Here is a 20,181-nt window from a genome sequence, read left to right on the forward strand (position 1 = left end):
AAATTTAAATTAGCAACCCTGAGGGCATTCACTGATATTGCAATATTGTAACGTCCCAGATTTTTGCTATTTTGGATTTTTCAAAAACCCCTGAAATTTTTCAATATAATTAACTTATGATGTCACTTACCGACCATTAACACTCGATGTTAGCCTATACGTGGGTCGTACCAGTGTTCACAATATCGATAATATGGGCCGATATTATCGTTATCGCTTGCCAGCAAGATGAAACCCACACAAAACCCCTCGGAAGTTTTTAAAAAAAATATAGCAGAAATGTAGATATCGCATAATAATCTTCGAGATAGGGGTTGTGTTTTTACCGGAAAATCAAAAAAAGAATCAGAAATAAAATAAAATAAAAAAAAAGAGAGGAGAAAAGCTAGAGGAGATTTCAGTACCTGTAACAAAGATTGTGTGATCGGAGGTGGGGCATTCCATCCGATAATTTCAATTTCCCTTTTTTCTTTTTCTTCGAATAGATAGAGCAGCAATGAAGATTTCGGCAAGAAATTTTAATTGAGGAGACGATTTGGGGATTTCTTGCAACAGAAATTCCGACAAGAAATTCCGGAAGGTCCGGAACCCTCTTCCTTTCGAAAATGGGGGTTTTTCCCCTGCGTTGAAATCAGGTTGCACTGAGTAACTCGGTACGCTTTTATCGTACTAAGAAAAATCTGTGGGGCCCACCGTGAATGTGCGTGGTTCATCCACACCGTCCAACCGTTTCTACAACTCATTTAAGGAGTTGATTCCAAAATTGAAGCATATCCAAAGCTCCAGCGGACCACACCATATGAAACAATGGGAATAATGATATCAACCGTTGAAACCTTGCCAGGCCCCACGGTGATGTATTTTTGTCATCCAACTTGTTCATAAGATTAAGGAAACAGGGATGAAGGGAAAACATAAATATAAGCTTGATCGAAAACTTCTATGGCCCTCGAGAATTTTTCAATGGTATACATTCAATTCACACTGTTTTCTGTGTGTGGTCCATTTGAGCTTTGGATATGCTTCAATTTTGGGCTCAAGCACTAAAATTATCTATTAAAATGGATGGAAGTAGTGGATAAAATATATAAATCACGGTGGACCCCACAATTTGCGAAATACAGCCCTCGATTAAGGGCGTGGATTGGGTGCCATGTGAGTAAGAAATCAGTGGGTATTACGCTTACTGTAGGGCCCACCTTGATGATATATGGTAGATCCACTCCATCCATTCGTTTTTATGCCACTTTTATGATGTCATACCAAAAATTAATTACATTTAAATATCAGGTGGATCACACCACATCAAATAGTGTTAACGAACACTTACCATTAAATGATATGGATTGCTTAATTTTTCTGGTGCGGTCCACCCAAGATTTGGATCTGCTTAATTTTTGGAATAATATGCTTAAATGATATTAAAAAATAATTGGACAGCCTGGATAAAATATATATAGCAAGGTGGACCCCACAAAGCCTGTGACAAGATTGGCTAGTGTACCACACAGACCCCTTCGAGCTCCAAGTGGAGATCAAAGTTTCATGGGCCACACAATGATATATTAATTATATTCACCCCGTTTATCTATTTGGCAAGATCATTTTAGGTCATTAGCCCAAAAATGACTCATATCCAATTCTCAAGTGGACCACACCACAAATAGCAGTGGGACAATGATTCTCACCATTAAAACGTTTGTAGGGCCCACCATAACATTTATTTTCCATCCAATCTGTTCATAAAAGGTCACAAATACCTGGATGAAGAGGAAAACAAATATCATATTGATCCAAAACTTTTGTGACCCCAAAATGGTTTCAATGGTAGACGTTCAATCCCCCACTACGTTTTGCAGTGTGGTCCACTTGATAATTGGATCTTCCTTATTTTTCGGCTCAAACCTTACTGGAAGCTCGCCAAATGGATGGCCGGTCTGGCTATAACAAATACCTCATGATGGGACCCACAAAACTTGGTGACGTCAACACACGTACATAAGCCAATCCGTCCTACGAAAGCCTTTGGCAAGAAGTTCCTGCGTCGGAAACCTAGGTGGGGCCCACCGAAATGTTTGTGAGAAATCTACCCTGTCCATCCGTTTTGTGAGCTCATTTTAGGGCTTGAGACCAAAAGTGAGCAGGTTCCAAGACTGAAGTAGGCCGCACTAAAGGAAAAGGTGGATAGGTAAATTCCTATCGTTAAAACCTCCCTGGGTCAACAGTGATGTTTAAATGCCATTCATACCGTTCATAACGTCTTTCCTGCACGGATGAACTGAGAAGACAAATATTACCCTGATTCAAAACTTCTACGCCCCACGAATATTTCAAATGTGTACGTTCAATCCTCACATTTCGGCCCACTTAGTATTTGATCCAGCTCATTTTTGGTACTGTCCTAAAATGAGCTCACAAAACGGATGGGTGGGGTGGATTTCTCACAAACATCACAGTGGGCCCCACCTAAGTTTCCACAGGAACTTCTTACAAAAGCTTTCACTGGAATTTTGCGCTCAGGGTGATGTATGTGTCTTACATCCACACCATCCAACAGTTTTGAAAGATCATTTTAGAATATGATCCTAAAAATAAAGGAGATCCAAATCTTACATAGGCCATACTACAAGAAATAGTAGTGATTAAATCCCCATACAAAGCAGGTCCAAATTTAGTTGCATTAGTTCAGTTAAACATCACATAGCTTAGGACCCTATACAAAGGAAATTTATTATGTGCACCTTTTTTTGGAGATGTTATCATTTAAAAGTGTGTATTAAGGTCTTTTTTAACAATCCCTAAAATTTCATTGAAAAATTCAACCATTTTCCCAATGTTTTCCCATGTTTCCCAAAAAGTGCGATAAATTATGCGATACAAACGATATATCCCATGCGATACCAATACGCATCTATATCCCAAGGGTGCAACACATAGCACGATACCGATATTTCGAACACTGGGTGGCACTAATGTTTTACATATCGTTATCGCGTAATGTATCGCACCCTTAGATACAGAAATATATCGGTTATCGCATGGGATATATCGGTTGTATCGCATAATGTATCGATGTTGTTGGGAAACATGAGAACATTGGGAAATTGGTAGAATGTTTCAATGAAACTTCAGGAATTGTTGAAAAAGACATCAATACACACTTAGAAATCAAAACATTACAAAAAAAAGTGTTTCCTTTGTATGGGGTCCTAATATATGTGTTTTCTAACTAAACTGATGGAAGTATATTCAGAGTCTATTCATATAATTTATAAACGTAAGAAGACATGTATGGAAACACAAGCAATATATTCAAAAACAAAAAAAAAAAAAAAAAAAAAAAAAATCATTAGATCATGTTACACACAAGTTTAATTTTATGTTTAGATACACAATGATTGCAACTGATTTATGACAAATTGAGAAATTTTGTTTTTTCTCAATTTTCCGCAGCTTGACCCATCTCCCCCAAATCTCGAAATCAAAGTTCCAAATCCATAATTTTTCATGGAAAACATGAAGAATCATAAATTTGTAACCATTTGCCACTAGTTTAACATGATTTAGAAAAAAAAAACATGGATTGAAAATTGAAAATGCTCACTGGATCGAATAGGTGGGATATTTCGGCACTACCTATGTGTTTCGTATCGCACAAGTGGGATACAAGATATATCGTGAGATATATCAGCTGATATCGTCGATATTTAAAACACTGGGTGGTACCAATAAAGAACCGCACAAATTCGATTAATCAACCATAGAAAGCCAACGAATCCACCCGATCACCTAAGCATCAAGTCTAGCCTCGTGATTTGTTCACATAGGGCCCGAATTTAGCCGCACTATCATTGACTAATCAAGACGACCACAACTAAATTAAAGATCTGCCCAAAGCTGATACAATTAGGGGTCAGATCTTAATTAACAAACCCAAGTGACCAAATTATCCATTTAGCCTACGAACCAACGGTTTAGAGTAATTATGACCGAATCGCCATTTTCGTTAATTGCGAATAGGTAGGGGTGTACACGACTCGACTCAACTTGAAAAAGCTCGATTCGACTCGGTTCGAAGCCAAGTTCAAGCCGAGTCGAGCCGATTTTTTTAGCTCGAAAATGAGTTCGAGCAGGCCCCAGCTCGACTCAACTCGGATAGAATCCAGCTCGAATCGAACTCGGATCGAACCAGTTTGGTGACTCGGTTACTTTGCCATTGATGTTGCTCACCAACTATTTGATAAAATGACTCAACCAAATGTGGCTAGTGGAAAGGAAGGTTTGGCTAGTGGCAAGGAAGGTTTGGCCGATGGCAAGCAAGGTATGTACATTAAACAAATACATTTTTTCTTTTCTTTTTTTTTTTTGGTTTTTATATTACTTAGAAGGTGTTTGATAAAACACCTGTAAAACCATTGCCTCTGTTTTACAAACAGTGGGATTGTGAAGTTGCAGTTCAAGTGTTTGTGGAAATGCCTCAATGATGAACTCGGCTTGATCTTGGCTTGAACTCGGCCCAAGCTAGCCCGAGCTATTGATCGAACCGAGCCTAGCTGGCCAATCAGGCTCGAGGACCAAGCCAAGCCGAGTTCGAGCTGAGGTCAGCCAGTGTTCGAGCCGAGTCAAGTTGAGGCCAGCTTGACTCGGTTCGACTCGATGTACACTCCTACGAATAGGCCACACTATGAACATAGTTAATACAAACCCTAATAATTACGCATAAGAAATCTTGATACCTAATTTATTCCAGGAATGTCATGATTATCCAAACAAGCTCTAAACCGCTCGTTAGTAGGCCATTAAACCCGAGACTATAAAAGACATTCGTCTTAGTGGGCTTGACGTCCACCGTTAGACATTAAGCCGAGGTCGCATCTCGAATTGCTCAACTTGGACCTGCAAGCCAAGTGCATGAGATGTGTGAATGTCTTTAAGTGAAAACCTGAAATTTAAGTAAAACTAGCCCATTGATCTTTCGTGAAGTTGTAACTTTCGAACCGTCAGTTCATAACCAAATTCAAGGTACCGACTAAAGATATTTCTCCACACATATCTGTATAGTCACGGCCTCAATTGATCATCAGTGACCGTCAATCTAAGTTAGGGCCTTCCCGGTTAATCGGCACGGCCAATCATCGTATATTTATGTCCAAACAAAGATCGCGTTGTTGGACACCTATTTCATGGCTTAGATTGACCCATATGCCTTTGGTCGGGTCCCATTAGTGGGAAACAACCTCCCTTAAGGTTAGAATAATGAACAAATGGCCACTGGGGCCATTTGTACACTTTCTAGTATTATAAATACCCATTCATTTCACACCCCCTCCCCATACGAATTTTAAGCCTAACTTTGAAGAGAGAAGAAAAAGAGGAGAAAGGAGAAGAGAGTGAGAGAAAGAGAGAGAGAGAGCTTGGAAATGTGAGGATTTGTACACCTTAACCCTCTCATCCCCTCTATAGTAACATTGTCCTTCATTGGTGTCGATTCGGCGACGATTGAAGGTAAGTATTGAGTTATATTTGTAGGTTTAGGTCTTATATCTAATTCCTTTCAATTCTTACAAGCTTCTATGCTCACTTAGGTTCTCAACGATCTTTCCCTAACACGCTAACCCTACAAGCACCGTGAGTCAGGCGAATCGTCACAAGATACAGACCATTATTCCTATGTTGCCATTTATCGACCCTTGAGGGCCTCAGTTAATGTTTGTTGTTTGTATGTAGCTTGGTGTATAATAACATGTTCACATTTTGATTTGATCGCAACATGTGCCATTGCTTGCTTATGGATGTTCACATGTTTGATAAAATGACTAAGTGATTGAATGTGTTGTTCTATTGATGCTTACGTGTTCGATGAAATGCTTGTATGATTATGTTATATTATTGATGCTCACATGTTCGATGAAATGCATATGCAATTGTGTTATGTTATTGATGCTTACATGTTCGATGAAATGCTTGAATGATTGTGCTGTTAAATTTAGGCTTCACATGAAATCTTATCAGGATTACCTAACAAATTGTTAGCCCTTAATGATGTTGGGTTAGTCGCCCGAACCAAGGGGTGGCCCGAGTTAGGTCGGCCACCCTAGGCTTGTTCGATCAACCCAAGTTGAACACGGATGACCAACAGTAGCTGGGCTACACGGGATGCTTGCACCCAATGCCTGTTGGGTCGGAGTTCTCCTGGGTCAATCAAATTAATCCACCAGCCGACTGATCATGTATGTTCAAAATGTGTGACATGATCAAATAGAATTTAAGATACCTCATTCCTAATGGATGAGACAATTCATAACCGTTAATGCGATACGATTCCACTAAGACTCATGAGTCAGGCATGATGGTATGGGACACCGTATCTGAGCCGTCGGCCTATGCTGTGGTGCGAGCCTCCACGTAGTGACCAGTGAGCACTAATAGAGGTGATATATCATTGTTCGAACGGCCCTCGTCAAATTACTCGGCCGATGGTTCCATGCCAAGGTACCGTTTGAACGACCCAGGCATGAATGGAATTGGGTGACAAGCCCTTTCCTTTGTAAAGATTTGGTTTTACGTGATAAGCTCGCACCTCAGAATTAAGTGATCATATTCGACATTTGGGTGACGACCCATACCGAGCTGATACTCATACCTTTTGGTATCATGTCGTACCTTTGGAATGTTGATTTGTGATATAAACGGGTGATACCTAAATTTGAATCAAGGGACACTGGTGAAGAACCACTACGTGCCGCAACGAGCCACGTGATCCGGATAAGGACTTGTAATATAACATCGGTATTCTAGCTTCGCCAATTGATTGTATTAATTGGAATTAATAATCGCTCAGCTAATCATGCATACCTTAGGATAGGTTGCGATTTGGTGTTAGAGTCGCTTGTGAGGGAGTGTTGGCATTTGCGAAATAGGTATTGAAGTCGCTTGTGAGGGAGTGTTGGATTGTAAGACGCATACATCATTTCATAATCTCAATTGTGCATTTAACAAAAGTATTTAAGAAATGCTTGATTTCTTGTTTATCATTAACTGTACTGATTGAGTTAATAACATGTGTAACTTAAAACTAATGGAACCATTGAGTTAGCTACTCAGTCCCACCAAGAACGGTGTTTTAAAACACTAACCAGGCAATATTATTGATGCAAGTACTATTGGGACCTCAGACGGGTAAGCATAAATCGGCTTGTGCCACTGGCGTTATGTTTTAGAGGATAGGGCGAAAATTAAAAACTTTACATTTTAATCGTCTTGGGTATATATATTGTGGCTTGTATAATCCTCATTTGGGCGAATACCACTTTTAATTGTACCATGATTGTTAGCCACATATTCATTGATTTTTGTTATCTCTACCTCGCTTTAGATCCGCTAATTTTGAATTGCGCTACTCTGATTGCTCGTGTGTAAAATGAATGTGAATCTGAACGAGGTCACACGTGCATTTTCATTTGGTTAACACTCGAGAACTCGGCATCGAAGTCTATGTACTTGGGTGCCGATTTTCGGGGCGTTACAAATATTAACCTTGCAGCAGTCCTGTTACAGCTTCCAGCGATTGGGTGCTGATTTTCGGGGCGTTACAAATATTAACCTTGCAGCAGTCCTGTTACAGGTTCCAGTGATCGGAGTTTCATTAGGCATGATATGACTCTGACATCTAGAAGTGAGCCGCTTCAAGATCCCTAAAGGTGAGACTTGCGGTTATCATCTCTTGTTGTGAGATTCCACAAAATCCAATCCTCTTTTCTAGGTTCATCTTGTGTTTAGTAAGGTTTTCAATATTGACGATATCTGTCAATATATCGTGTACCCCACCTGTGCAATATGAAACACACAGGTAGTGTCTAAAAAATTTCGTATCACAATGCATCGCATGGTATTGCGAGATATTGCAACCAATCCTCTACAAAAAATACTACATATCAACGATATTCGTCGATATTGACAGATATTGCATGAACGCGTGGGAAGTCAGAGTATAAGAGTAGAAAAATTGAAAAAAAAAAAAAAAAAAAAAAAACACCACCATCCAAACCTCTTCGATCAACGGTCAATTGACCCCTATTTCAGGGTATTTAGGAGTGTTTTATGAAATTATTGTCATAGACACTCTGATTTTGGGATTTTGGGGAAGATGGGCTTGATTTACGAAAATTTGGAGAAATTTCAAAAAATTTCCAAATTTTCTTAAATCATAGATGGGTAACAACATTATGTTAGAGAGTATCTTCACCAATATCATTCTTACTATGACCTGAGCATAGTATTGTCGGTTTGTGGAGCAACAATGTTATACCCAGCTCCATCAAGATAGAAATGATGATTTTGAGCCACCACACAGCTCTATGGGTCTAAACCACGGTCACACACATTATTCACACGTATATTTCTAGTTTTCTACATCTTCTTTTACTTTTAAATGTATTGCTTGTGTTTTTATACGTCTTCTTACATTTATAAATTATATGAATTGAGTTTTAATATACTTGCATCAGTTCAATCAAACAACGCATATATAAAGACCCCATACAAAGGAAACCTATTATGTGCACTTGTTTTTTTTTTTTTTTTTTTGTCGGGGGTGATGTTTTGATTTCTCAATGTGTGGTGATGTTTTGATTTCTCAATGTGTATTGACGTCTTTTTAACAATCCTTAAAGTTTCATTGAAAAATTCAACCAATTTCCCAATGTTTCCCAATAACAGCGATACATTACACAATACAACCGATGTACCCCATGTGATAACCAATAGTATCCATATCCCAAGGGTGAGATACATTACACGATAAAGATACATAAAACATTGGTGTTTTCTATTCATGCAATTTATATGCTGCATTTTAATCATTGAGAAAAGATTATATTGAACTTTTGGAGACATTAAAGTGCACGAAGTGAACACCAGATCTGCTGCAACTGTTGGAAGCTTCAATCCATTGATACAGACATATCTAAACTATCCTAAGGCTGAAACAGGTATGGGCTGCAAGCATGCAACAGATTTGCTCCCAATCAAAGTTGATTTCCAATCCTTGAGTTTTTTTTATCAATATTTCCAGTCACAAAATAAGTCATCTTATAATTCTCACAAACTAAAAGCCCTGGAATTGAATCAGATTTACCATATTCTTACACCATTATCAGCTGTTTCTTCATTCCCGAAATCATATTGCTCCATTTTTTTCAAAATCTTCGAGAGGTAGCTACAAGACATATCCTCCAAGAGACCACAATCCAGATGATTATGCACTCCAAAGATCAAATGCGAGTGCAGGAATCACCTGCACAATGCCTTAGACATCTAAAACACGGCTTCAGCACCTTCCAGGGGCAGACCAGAGTCACTTCCGTCAAGCAACATACCACGTTTAACTTCAGTCCCTTCTACTAAAAGAGGTGAACAAAAGTCTCCTTTGTTATCACACATCACCCACACACTTGGGAGAAGGAAACCCTGATGCCAAAGGTGGTCACTGGGTAAGGATTTTATCTGAGATTATTGTCCAACAAAAGAGATCATCCTTAGCAGTGGCTAGGATGCCCCAGAACAAACAAACTGGGTAACGCATGTTAACATCACCCCTACAAAGCCAAAATAGAAAGATCCGACAATGAAAACCCCACCTATTTTTCCCACCTCCACTTATCCTCAATCCAACCTTGGTCTTTGGTGTGCAGATAATTTTTCTTTGTTGAACTGGATCTACGTGTCTTAGGTATTTACTTTATGCCCAATATAATCTCGAATGTATTGTTTACCTTTATGAACAAAATTCGCATTTATATTGTATCAAATATAGAAAGCAATTGCATTTTCTGTGAACAATAATGCTTAAGCTTATCAGAGTGTATGTTTCCATCTGTTAAAATACTTTTATAGCCTATAGTTAATTTTTTTTAAAGACACTATAAAGAAAGAATAAATGTAAGTATATCTATCCTATTCTTAATATGATGTGGAGAATTGGAAAAAAAAAAATACAAATACCATTCAAAAATGGCAAAATGCTATGGAAAAGGCTGTTGTGTAGCTCTACAAATGCATTGTAGTTTGTTTGTCAATGACTACAGATCCATGGCCAATATACAGCATGATATCTTTCATATATATCGCATTCCCATCTGGCTTTTGAAGGAGAGCTCCGCAATCTTCCCAATGCATGCTAATCAATTTGTTAAGTGAATGAAGTTCTTCAAAAAAGTGTTAAAAGGATAAGAATGCAAGTTGGAGCTGACCTAGACCTGGAGTGTTATGTCTGATACTTGGGGTTCCTATAAGCATGTCTGATACTCGGGTTTCCTATAAGCACAATAATTTCAGCATTTTAGTGGCTATAAATACAGATTTTAAATTGTTTAAAGTAATTCTTTACAGATGCTTCCTAGGCACTCAGCTTCCTGAACTTAGCTACCACTTCATGCCACTAAGATATTTATAAGCTCACTAACAACTCCATTTGACATTCCCTTGGGATTAGAGGTTCCCTTGGAGACAAGCATAATCAATAAGTACAAGTTCACAAAAAGATAACCAAAGCATACCAACAAATATCATTGTTGAAAAGTCTAGGCAAATTTTCGACAAACAGAATCAATAGCAATCACCAAACCCTAGAGATTGAATGGCAATAGCATTAGTTACTTACCAGTTCAGAAATGAACTTATGTTGTGCCATCTTTTCAACCACGAAAGCAAGGAGAGAGAAAATCGATAGACTGAGACTGCATTTGCAGAAACAAGAGATCATAGAGTTAATCCACATAAAAGCACAGGTACCAATACATAAGTGCTTATATTACAAAAGGAAATAAGGTTGCGCCCAAGCAATAGTGCCACATCAAGAACAACAAGCAAGAAAACCATTACCAACACATAAAGAGCGGCCAATCTCTCAGTGACTTTGAACTAAACCAGAACCCAGCTCTAATCAATAGGCCATACTGCAGACAGAAACCACAAACAACTCTTTTTAAAAAAATTTAAATTAGTGAACAGAGTTTTAAGACAAACAAGTCATCCAAAATTCCATGCCCTAAAACAATATTTCCTTTGGGGGAAAAAGGATTAAATTGGGAAACCCACACTACAAAAAGCTATATAGAATGCAATATGGAGAAGAATATGTAAGGGAGCAAACCTTCATTAGATTTTCAATGATGAGCCTGCTGTTCACGGCAACAAGAACTACGATGCAAAGATTGAAGAGACCTGCATGGCTCTGTTAAAAAAACACTAAGATCATTTGAGTACAATATAGATTTCTTTAGGGTTACATAGAACAATTAACTGGCCAAACTACGCTGCCCTACAGCAGTTTGGATTCAATCAAAGTTGTGTCGGCACAAGGTGTCCGGGGCAAATAGCTTGTTAGTGGATTGTCAAACCCATTCATGCACAGGAACATAGGAAAGTAAGGACAATGTATCCCCAAAACTTAATTGTTAATGGGAATAGCATGTTTTTATAAGTGTAATAACAATGAGGATGGCTTATTCCTTAGTTCAATGCATGCAAGAACACAATGTTCTGTGAACATGCATCACATGTGCCAAATGTGTCACGTGCAATTGTCCAAGTGCCCCACGTGCACTTGTGCCACCATTAATCTTCAAGGGCCCAACATCTGTCATTCCAAAAAATAAAAATACAAAGTAAAAAGTAAAATCTTCAAGTGCCCAATGTGTGTCAATGCGCACATGTGCCACATAAATGCTAAAGACACCACCATCCACAGTAAGGTCCCCACATGTGCCACAGTCTTTTTTTTGGAAGATGACTGAAATTTTATCAAAAGCAAAATAAGAAAAAGCAATACAAATATAGAAGGGGCACTACGGTCCATTGTTACGCCCTTCACCGGGGTGTTTGACAAACAAGGAAAAGAATAGCAAGTTCAAGACAACATGGTATGGATAGTTATTCACGAGAGCATGTGCCAACCAGTGTTTTAAATATTGACGATATGACCCGATATATCCCACGATATTTCTTGTATCCCACCTGTGCAATTAGATATGCACAAGTAGTGTGATATATCTCACATGTTCGATCCGGTGAGCATTTTTTTATTTTCGATCCTTTTTTTATTATTATTCTGTAAATCATGTTAAATCAAAGTCAAATTGTTACAAATCCATGTTTTTTCATGTTTTGCATGAAAAATCATGGATTATGAGCTTCAATTTTGAGATTTGGAGGAGAAGGACCAAGTTGCAGAAAATTGAAAAAAAACTTTTAAAAAAATCAATTTCTCGCAAATCGGTTGCAATCTTTGTGTCCAAACATAAACTCTAACATGTATGTAACTTGATTTAGTGATTCTTCTTTTGCTTTTGAATGTATTGTTTGTGTTTCCACACGTCTTCTTACATTTCTAAATTATATGAATAAACTTTGAATATACTTACATCAATTTAGTTAGACAACGCATAGATTAGGACCCCATACATAGAAAACCTATTATTTGCACTTGGTTTTTTGTAACGTTTTGGTTTATAAGTGTGTATTGATGTCTTTTTTAACAATCATTGAAATTCCACTGAAAATTTTGACCAATTTCCGATGTTTCCCCATGTTTCCAACAACAGCGATACATTACACGATACAACTGATATATCCCATGTGATAACCAATACATATCTATATCCCAAGGGTGCGATATGTAACACGATACCGATATTTCGAACATTGGTGCCAACACAACTTTGCATGCATTTAAATGGCCCCCAAGTATTGTGGGGACATTTGGATACATGGAAAAGGGTTTTCCAAGGGGTGGTGGATATTTAAATCCTAGATAAGGGTTCAATGGATGTTGAGATTTTTGTGTTTGAATGCCGATATTTGAGAGTTCCATGGATATTGAGCTTTATCTTTGGATAACAGCATCTTAAGATCATGTTCATGATCTATATTCAAAATTGTACCTTAAGGGCATACTAAAGAGGTAAGTTGTGGCACACGTGCATGTGTGTAAGATTTGGGCCATGTACTAAGTGGGTCCTAAAATGTGAACAAGCTCCCTCCCAAAATTTGGCCATGTCTTATTGGGTTGTATATGCTAGAGTGGGATTTTAGTAGGGATGCAAACTATTTTAGAGCAGAGAAACATTTTTGAGAATTCCCTTTTTCTTTGGATAAGGGCATTCCAACTTTTAAAAAGGAACCAAAATATTGAAGTTATTGTGGGCTTGGCATTGGGGAGTTGGTGGGAAAGCTGGAAAAGCTAAGTGGAGGTTGATCCTTATGGTTGTCATATTTTGGGTTATTTGGGGAGCCAGGAATGGTAGGTGCTTTCAGAATGAAAGCATGGGGATGGATAAGGTTATCAGGAATATCATATGACATGCGTTGAGTTGGGCTACCTATGTAAAGGCCAGCTTGGCCACAACCGTTTTTTGTTCTTCTTAAGTGTCGCGTTGGGGCTGTATTCATTTCCCGCTTTTTGCAGGTTTCTTTAATAAATTTGTTGTCATCTCTCAAAAAAAAAAAAAAAAGAGAGTAAAGATTGGTGGAAATCCCTTATCATTATCATTTCGTACCATGAGCTTCACGCCCCACAGGAATAATCTTAAAATAACCAGTTTCCCAAATAACGATACTGCACCTTAGCATTTTTTTTCTTTCTTTCTTTTGAAGGAAATCTTAACAATGTATATAGAAGCCTAATGTGATATAATTTAGCCCACCATAATGCACATAACACCTGAAGAAAATAATCCATAAAATCAATCTATACACTCATCGACATCACCAGCATTTATGATGTGGAAACGTCTAGCCTTCCACCACACTGACTCCCTAGTAAATGCCCGAGAAACAAAGATAGCAACTAAGTACTCTTGGACTGAAGCTGGCTGGCTGCTAATTGCCGGAGGCAGTAGATGGATACTCCCCAGCATTTATGATGTGGAAACGTCTAGCCTTCCATCACACTAACTCCACAGTAATTGCCCGAGAAACAAAGATAGCGACAAAGTGATGCAGGGGCATTTTCACACTGGGCTGGAGTGGGGTCGCCTGTTGGATGCAGGGGCACACTCGGGGTGGGTGACCCATGCGATTTGGGGCCCACGGGGAGGTCTCGTGTTCGAGACTCCTTACCAGGGGTGATTAATGTGCATTTCACACCAGGCTCGAGTGGGGTAGCCCGTGGGATGCGGGGACACACTCGGGATGGGCGGCCCATGTAATTTGGGGCCCACGTAGGGGGTTCGACGAAGGTCCTAACCCATGCGATGTGGGGCCTGGGCTATGAGATAAAAGGATTAATTCGCCATACTCCAACAGTTCGAGCTTTTAGAGCAAGTGCTTAATTGTCCTGCATCAAATTTGGTATCAGAGCGGGAGGTCTAGTGTTCGAGACTCCTCACCGGAGGTGATTAATGCAGGGGCATTTTCACACTAGGCTGAAGTGGGGTCGCCTGTTGGATGCAGGGGCACACTTGGGGTGGGTGACCCATGCGATTTGGGGCCCACGGGGGAGGTCTCGTGTTCGAGACTCCTTACCAAGGGTGATTAATGTGCATTTCACACCGGGCTCGAGTAGGGTAGCCCGTGGGATGCGGGGACACACTCGGGATGGGCGGCCCATGTGATTTGAGGCCCACGTAGGGGGTTCGGCCAAGGTCCTAACCCATGCGATGTGGGACCTGGGCTATGAGATAAAAGGATTAATTCGCCATACTCCAACAGTTCGAGCTTTTAGAGCAAGTGGTTAATTGTCCTGCATCACAAAGTACTTCTGGACTGAAGCTAACTGATTGCTAAAGGTAGTAGACAGATACTCATCCCGTGAATTGCAAAATGTAAGAACTTCTTATTCAATGGAATTCATTAATCAACAAAGTGGACACCCTGCCCCCTCTCAAATGCAGGTGTGAAGTGGAGAAATGGATGGATTCTTCTCTTTAATGGAAATTTTAGCTCACAAGGGGGTCCTAATAGACCAGATAAGAGGATGGCAGTTTAGGAACTGATCCAGAGGAAGATATTAGATACCTAAGAACCATGTGGAATAATTACGACTTCAACTCTGACAGAAAACAAGTTCAAGTTACAATAATCACACTACTACCATTTGCCTTTAAAATCTAAGAGAGTTGAAATCCGCCAATTAAACTGCACTCGGGTGCTAGAATGGCATGCATGCATGGCAATATGTACCCTCAGATAATGGGTCCCTTTGTGTGGATGGATCATAGACATCAAAAAACACACCTACCAGACTACACTAACCCTACAATTGGTGACCATCAAATGAATGGTTGAAGATGATCAATGATGCAAATTTAACAAGCAAAACTAAACAATTAAGATTTTCAGGAAATGCTCCATGGAAGGTAGGCACCAAGGTATTCCGTATCAATAATAGTGGCTGTAATATTTAGAAAAATTCAAGAAAAATATTTAGAAAATCCATAATAATGTAAATAGTACAAATGGTATTCTTTTTTTTTTCTTTTTTTTTTTAAACATGTTTATGTTAGCGTGAGAGTGTTGCTTCTGGTTGTCTGGTGAATTTATGAACATGGTTACATGTCTCTAATATTTACACGTAACAATCAAGCATTGGAACTAGAAATTGGAAAAAAAAAAATGCATAAGTACCACTTTTTCCAATTTTTTTGAAAAAAATGCCCTCGGAGCTTCTATTCATCCAAATTACTTTAATATAGGATTTTAATACTAAAACTATAGTGAGAGTGGTCGAAATCTATGGTACAATAATTTCAGGAAAGTTTTTGGAATGAGAAAAGTGAAAATTTGAGGAGCAATTGGATTTAAATAGAAAAAAAAAAAGTAGTTTTTCGACCATTATGAAGGTAATGGTCATTATGCCCCGTAAGGGCCGATATGGTTCCAAAGAACCAACTGACTCGTTTCAACCCATATTGCTTAACAGCCATGGTCGTTACAATACATATCGGCCTTTATGGCCGTATCGTAACAGTACAGAAGACCTTGGTAAGCACCATAATTTGGAAGGTCAAAATTGGCATGCATGTATGCCAAGTGTACAATGGATGTATTGCAGCATGTAGTGAGGAATATGACGAAAATCAGTCTAATAGGCCCCAAGACCCTTGAAAATTTTACTAGTCAACAGTATCAGCCAAAGCCACCTTTATAATGGTTCATTATATCAATCAATCAGTCTATGTGGTGTAATATGACGAAAATCGCCTGTCAGACAATAGCCCATTTTGTTTTTAAAAGTGCGAAACTGTTTTTTTTTTTTTTTTTAAAAGCTCAAGAAAAGGTGACAAATGCAAGAAAAATGATCCATCAAGGAACTGCAATACGTACTTCTTGGCCAGCTCATCCTCTATGGCATCAACCACCATTGAAATTCCACATTCTTTGAGAAGACTTTATTTGATCTCATTGACAAGAAACGAAATGGCTATTCCTCAGTGTTATGGAATAACTCATTATTTTCTCACTAAAAACTAAGAGGTTACAACCAACTTACAAACGATGTCATTAAAAATTTAAAAGAAAAAAAATGCACGTGACTGTTTTCTTCAATATGTCATTCAAAAAAATGCATGCCCCACCATGCCGAAAGAATATGTCAGATGAAGAATTGGAAGACCTCATGAAAGTTATAGAAAAGCTACGCAATTCAAGACCATTGGCTGGAGATAGAGATGCCATGGTGTGGATCAAAGAGAAGGTCAATGCACGATCAAATCTCTATATAAATTACTCATTGGGTCTTCCGCGGAAGGTCAAATTCATCCTACAGCTTTAATGTGGCGCTACAGTGCCCCGCCAAAGGTAGCAATTTTGGCCTGGTTGGTGAGAAATAACAGTTGCTAGTGGTGGATAACCTTCGTTGAAGGATGATGGTGCTCCCAAATGTAGGTGTCATGTGTAGCATTTTAAATAGCGTCTATAGCTACGACGCTACATAGCATTAGCAAATAGTGTAAATCCCCTGTAACATATGTTACAAGGGTTGTAGCGTACGCGTAGCGTAAATAGCGTACACCACTTTTTTTATAAATGATAATTGAATTCTGTATTTTGTACTTAATACTCTTAGCGTGTGGGATTTTAATTTCTTTCCATACTTGTGACTTGTGGTTTCAATTAGACATTATTAATTAAAGTGGTTTGCTTAGAAAGTTGTTGATGTGATGATGATTTGATTTGGTTTATATGTGGATTGGCTTTTGATAAATGATAATTAATAACTTGTTTGAACATGCTTATACTTGAAAAAATGAATCCTCTTTTTGGCAATTTTATATCTTTTTTATTTTCTTTCTTAGTATTTGTTGTATTTAAAGCATTTTTATTTTTTTCTTACTATTTATCATATTTTTCTTATTTTTAAATTAAGAAATAGAGGTATTGTGTAGCTTACGCTACACACTACAGAGGACTAAACGCTACGCAACACACTACCGCTATGTAAAACACTGGTCATGTGTAAGAAAAGTGAAGAACCAGTCGATCATCGCTTTGTTCGTTGTCATTTTGCCAAGGAGTTTTGGGATAGCTTTTTCATTTTGTTTGTAGTATCATGGGTAATGCTAGATTCAATGAAGAAACTCCTTTTGGCTTGGGATGAGGGAAATGTGGCTAAGATAGGAAGGTCAATCTGGAGACTTTCCATGTTAGCCAGCATTTTGTTACTTTGGGGGAAAAGAAAATTGTTGTTTTAGAAACAATAGGGGGCCGGCATAGGAGGTGTTTAGCAGGGCAAAATTGAATGTGATCGGTTGGGCTCTAGCCTTAAAGGTTCTAGGTGAAAGCTCTTCCTTTCCTTCTTCTTGGTCAGATTTGTAATTATTTTGGCTTCAGCCCTTTTGTTTAATAACAAAATTATTATCTTTCATAAAATAAAAATTAAAATAAATAAAAACTGTTTTCTTGAATACAATGCATACTATATGACACTGTTTTCCAATTTTAAAAAATCATATTTTTCCTGGCCTGAAGTTTTCACTTTTTCTTTTCTTTGCTTTTTTCATTTCCTGTCCTTGCAGTTCATAAATGTCTATCCGCCATTATTAGGTCATAACATTGTTCTAAACCTTGGACAAGACTTCATTTGATGCTCCAGTAACAGCAATTTTTAGAGGAGTATTATACAATGCCCAGGCCAAATGTTTGTACTACCATTACACCTTTTTAGTTTGTACAAGCAGGGCCCATAGTTTAGGAATCCAAACTTTTGATATGATGGATATCATTGTGGACTGCCACTGCACTAAAATTCTCCAGATTGGAAAAGATGCTAGCTCTTCAACTGGTGGACAAGAAAAAGATTGTTAAGAAAGAAACCAAAGCAATGGTCTTCACTCAACCAAAATAAAAGGGAGAGATTTGAAAGCAAGAAACTTCCGATCTGGGGGATGTTTACTGCATGAGCCATCCACAGCAAGGCCGATGGTATCCATGGTTTGGATCATGGAACCATAGGCCCCACTTGTACACACTGAAATCTTGAAGTGTACTGAACAGAAATTCAGACTCAGCATTTTATAATGAGGGATGATCCAGAGCTCTAATAGCACTAAAACTTTTAGTGCTCCTATCTGCACTGAGACACTTGGATAGTGCAATTGATTGATTGGGACTGTCTATTAAGTTCAGCATGCATTTCATGGGGCTTCATGGGGAAAATCATACTGACTGGATGATCTGATCCATCCATATGATGGCCTTCTTTTCTGTAACAATGTGTTTGATCTGGACTGGGACACTTGGATAGTGCAATTGATTGATCTGGACTGTCTATTACGTTCAGCATGCATTTCATGGGCTTCATTGGGAAGATCATACTTATTGGATGATCTGATCCATCCATATGATGGCCTTCTTTTCTGTAACAATGTGTTTTCCCAAACCATGGATGGGATGATTGGGATTCTCTGATACAAGTGATTCCTTAGAACCATAAGCAATCCATGGATGAGCCCCAAAAAAAGGATGGCTCAAATTGTGATTACTCCTATTTTCTATAAATGATCTTGACCGTCCACTTCATAGGCAATTGATCGGATGGTTAGAATCACCGTATCAGCATGATGTTTACAAGGTAACCCATGAAATATGTTTTGGGTCTAAGGGACAACCCAGATTGGTCAATTGGACTTTCCAAGTGTTCCAATACAACTTGAAGTGCTAAAACTTGTAGTGCTCTAAGATCAAAGGAAGTTAAACATTCTCAATTATGCCATAGCATTCAAAAAATCATGAAACTGCAAATCTAAAATCAATCCCCGGTATACCTATTTCTTTTCTATCGGCAAAGCAACAGAAAACAACAGAAAAAAGAACTGCCAGCATCAAAATCGCATCTTCCGGAGAATTCAAATCACCAAAACTGAAAAAAAACACAAACCTGTCTGAAGATCGCATCGGAACTCAAAGGACTCTCCTTCACCCTCCGATGCGCCGGCACTGACGGCCGGTATGTGAACCTCACGGGAACATCAGCGTCCCTGGCCCGATCTCCTCCGTTGGCGATCCTTTCACCCTCTCCATTCATCTCCTGCGCGTCATTCGGGATCGGATCCCGTTCGTCAACGCCGGAGCTGGCATCGGCGATAGAAGATTCCGTGGAAACATCTCCGGAGATGTCGGGACTCAGGGAGGCGTTGTTGTTCGAAGAGGAATCGGGTATTGCAGACAGGTCAGCAGGAATGGCGGTTTTGGCAGAGGGCCGACGACGGAGATCGGAGGGCGAGAAAGGGTCTGGTTTGGGGGCTAGGTTTTGTTCCGGAGAGTTCGAGATTGCCATTGGAGATTGAAAGATAGAGAGAGGGAGCTGGTCTGGTTTTCTTTATCAGATTTCTCGGTGGGGCAAGTGGAGATGAATCTGTGGGGAGGTTTGGCGGTCGGTCGTACTATTTGTAGTTTTTGTTTTCTGGTGTTTATATTGCTGAAAAGATGGCTACACGTGGCTCCAGTCTTTTCACGTACACACGCGAGTTTCGTTTTTGACATTCCCATGTAACCTTTCGGGCGCGGCTTCGGTGTATCCCCGGATCCACTCAGGTGGGTGGGATCCCTTACCGTAGGGCCCCTTGATGCATTTTAATTATATCCACGCCGTCCATCCGTTTTGAAAACCCATTTTAGTTCATAAGCCAAAAAATGAAACAGATCCAAATTCAGAAGGACGATGATACAAGAAAAAGTTGTAAT

General features: G+C 39.0%; 1 protein-coding gene across 6 annotated transcripts in view; it reads right to left on the bottom strand.

Annotated features, from left to right (window-relative positions):
• LOC131217694 (diacylglycerol O-acyltransferase 1-2) overlaps positions 1–19,905 on the bottom strand; it is a 55,275-nt gene extending 35,370 nt beyond the window's left edge. For 4 of the 6 annotated variants that reach the window (XM_058212677.1, XM_058212678.1, XM_058212675.1 and 1 more), the window contains exons 1-4: positions 19,376–19,905; positions 11,153–11,233; positions 10,882–10,955; positions 10,661–10,736 (exon numbers count right to left, since the gene is read on the bottom strand). In XM_058212677.1, coding sequence (XP_058068660.1) covers positions 10,661–10,736; positions 10,882–10,955; positions 11,153–11,233; positions 19,376–19,774 — 630 coding nt within the window. In that variant the 5' untranslated portion in view covers positions 19,775–19,905. The remainder of the gene's footprint in view (positions 1–10,660; positions 10,737–10,881; positions 10,956–11,152; positions 11,234–19,375) is intronic. The other 2 variants (XM_058212674.1, XM_058212673.1) reach the window with 1 other exon arrangement.
• Positions 19,906–20,181: the final 276 nt, after the last annotated feature.

This window comes from Magnolia sinica, chromosome 1 (assembly GCF_029962835.1).
Source record: "Magnolia sinica isolate HGM2019 chromosome 1, MsV1, whole genome shotgun sequence".
Classification (NCBI taxonomy): domain Eukaryota; kingdom Viridiplantae; phylum Streptophyta; class Magnoliopsida; order Magnoliales; family Magnoliaceae; genus Magnolia; species Magnolia sinica.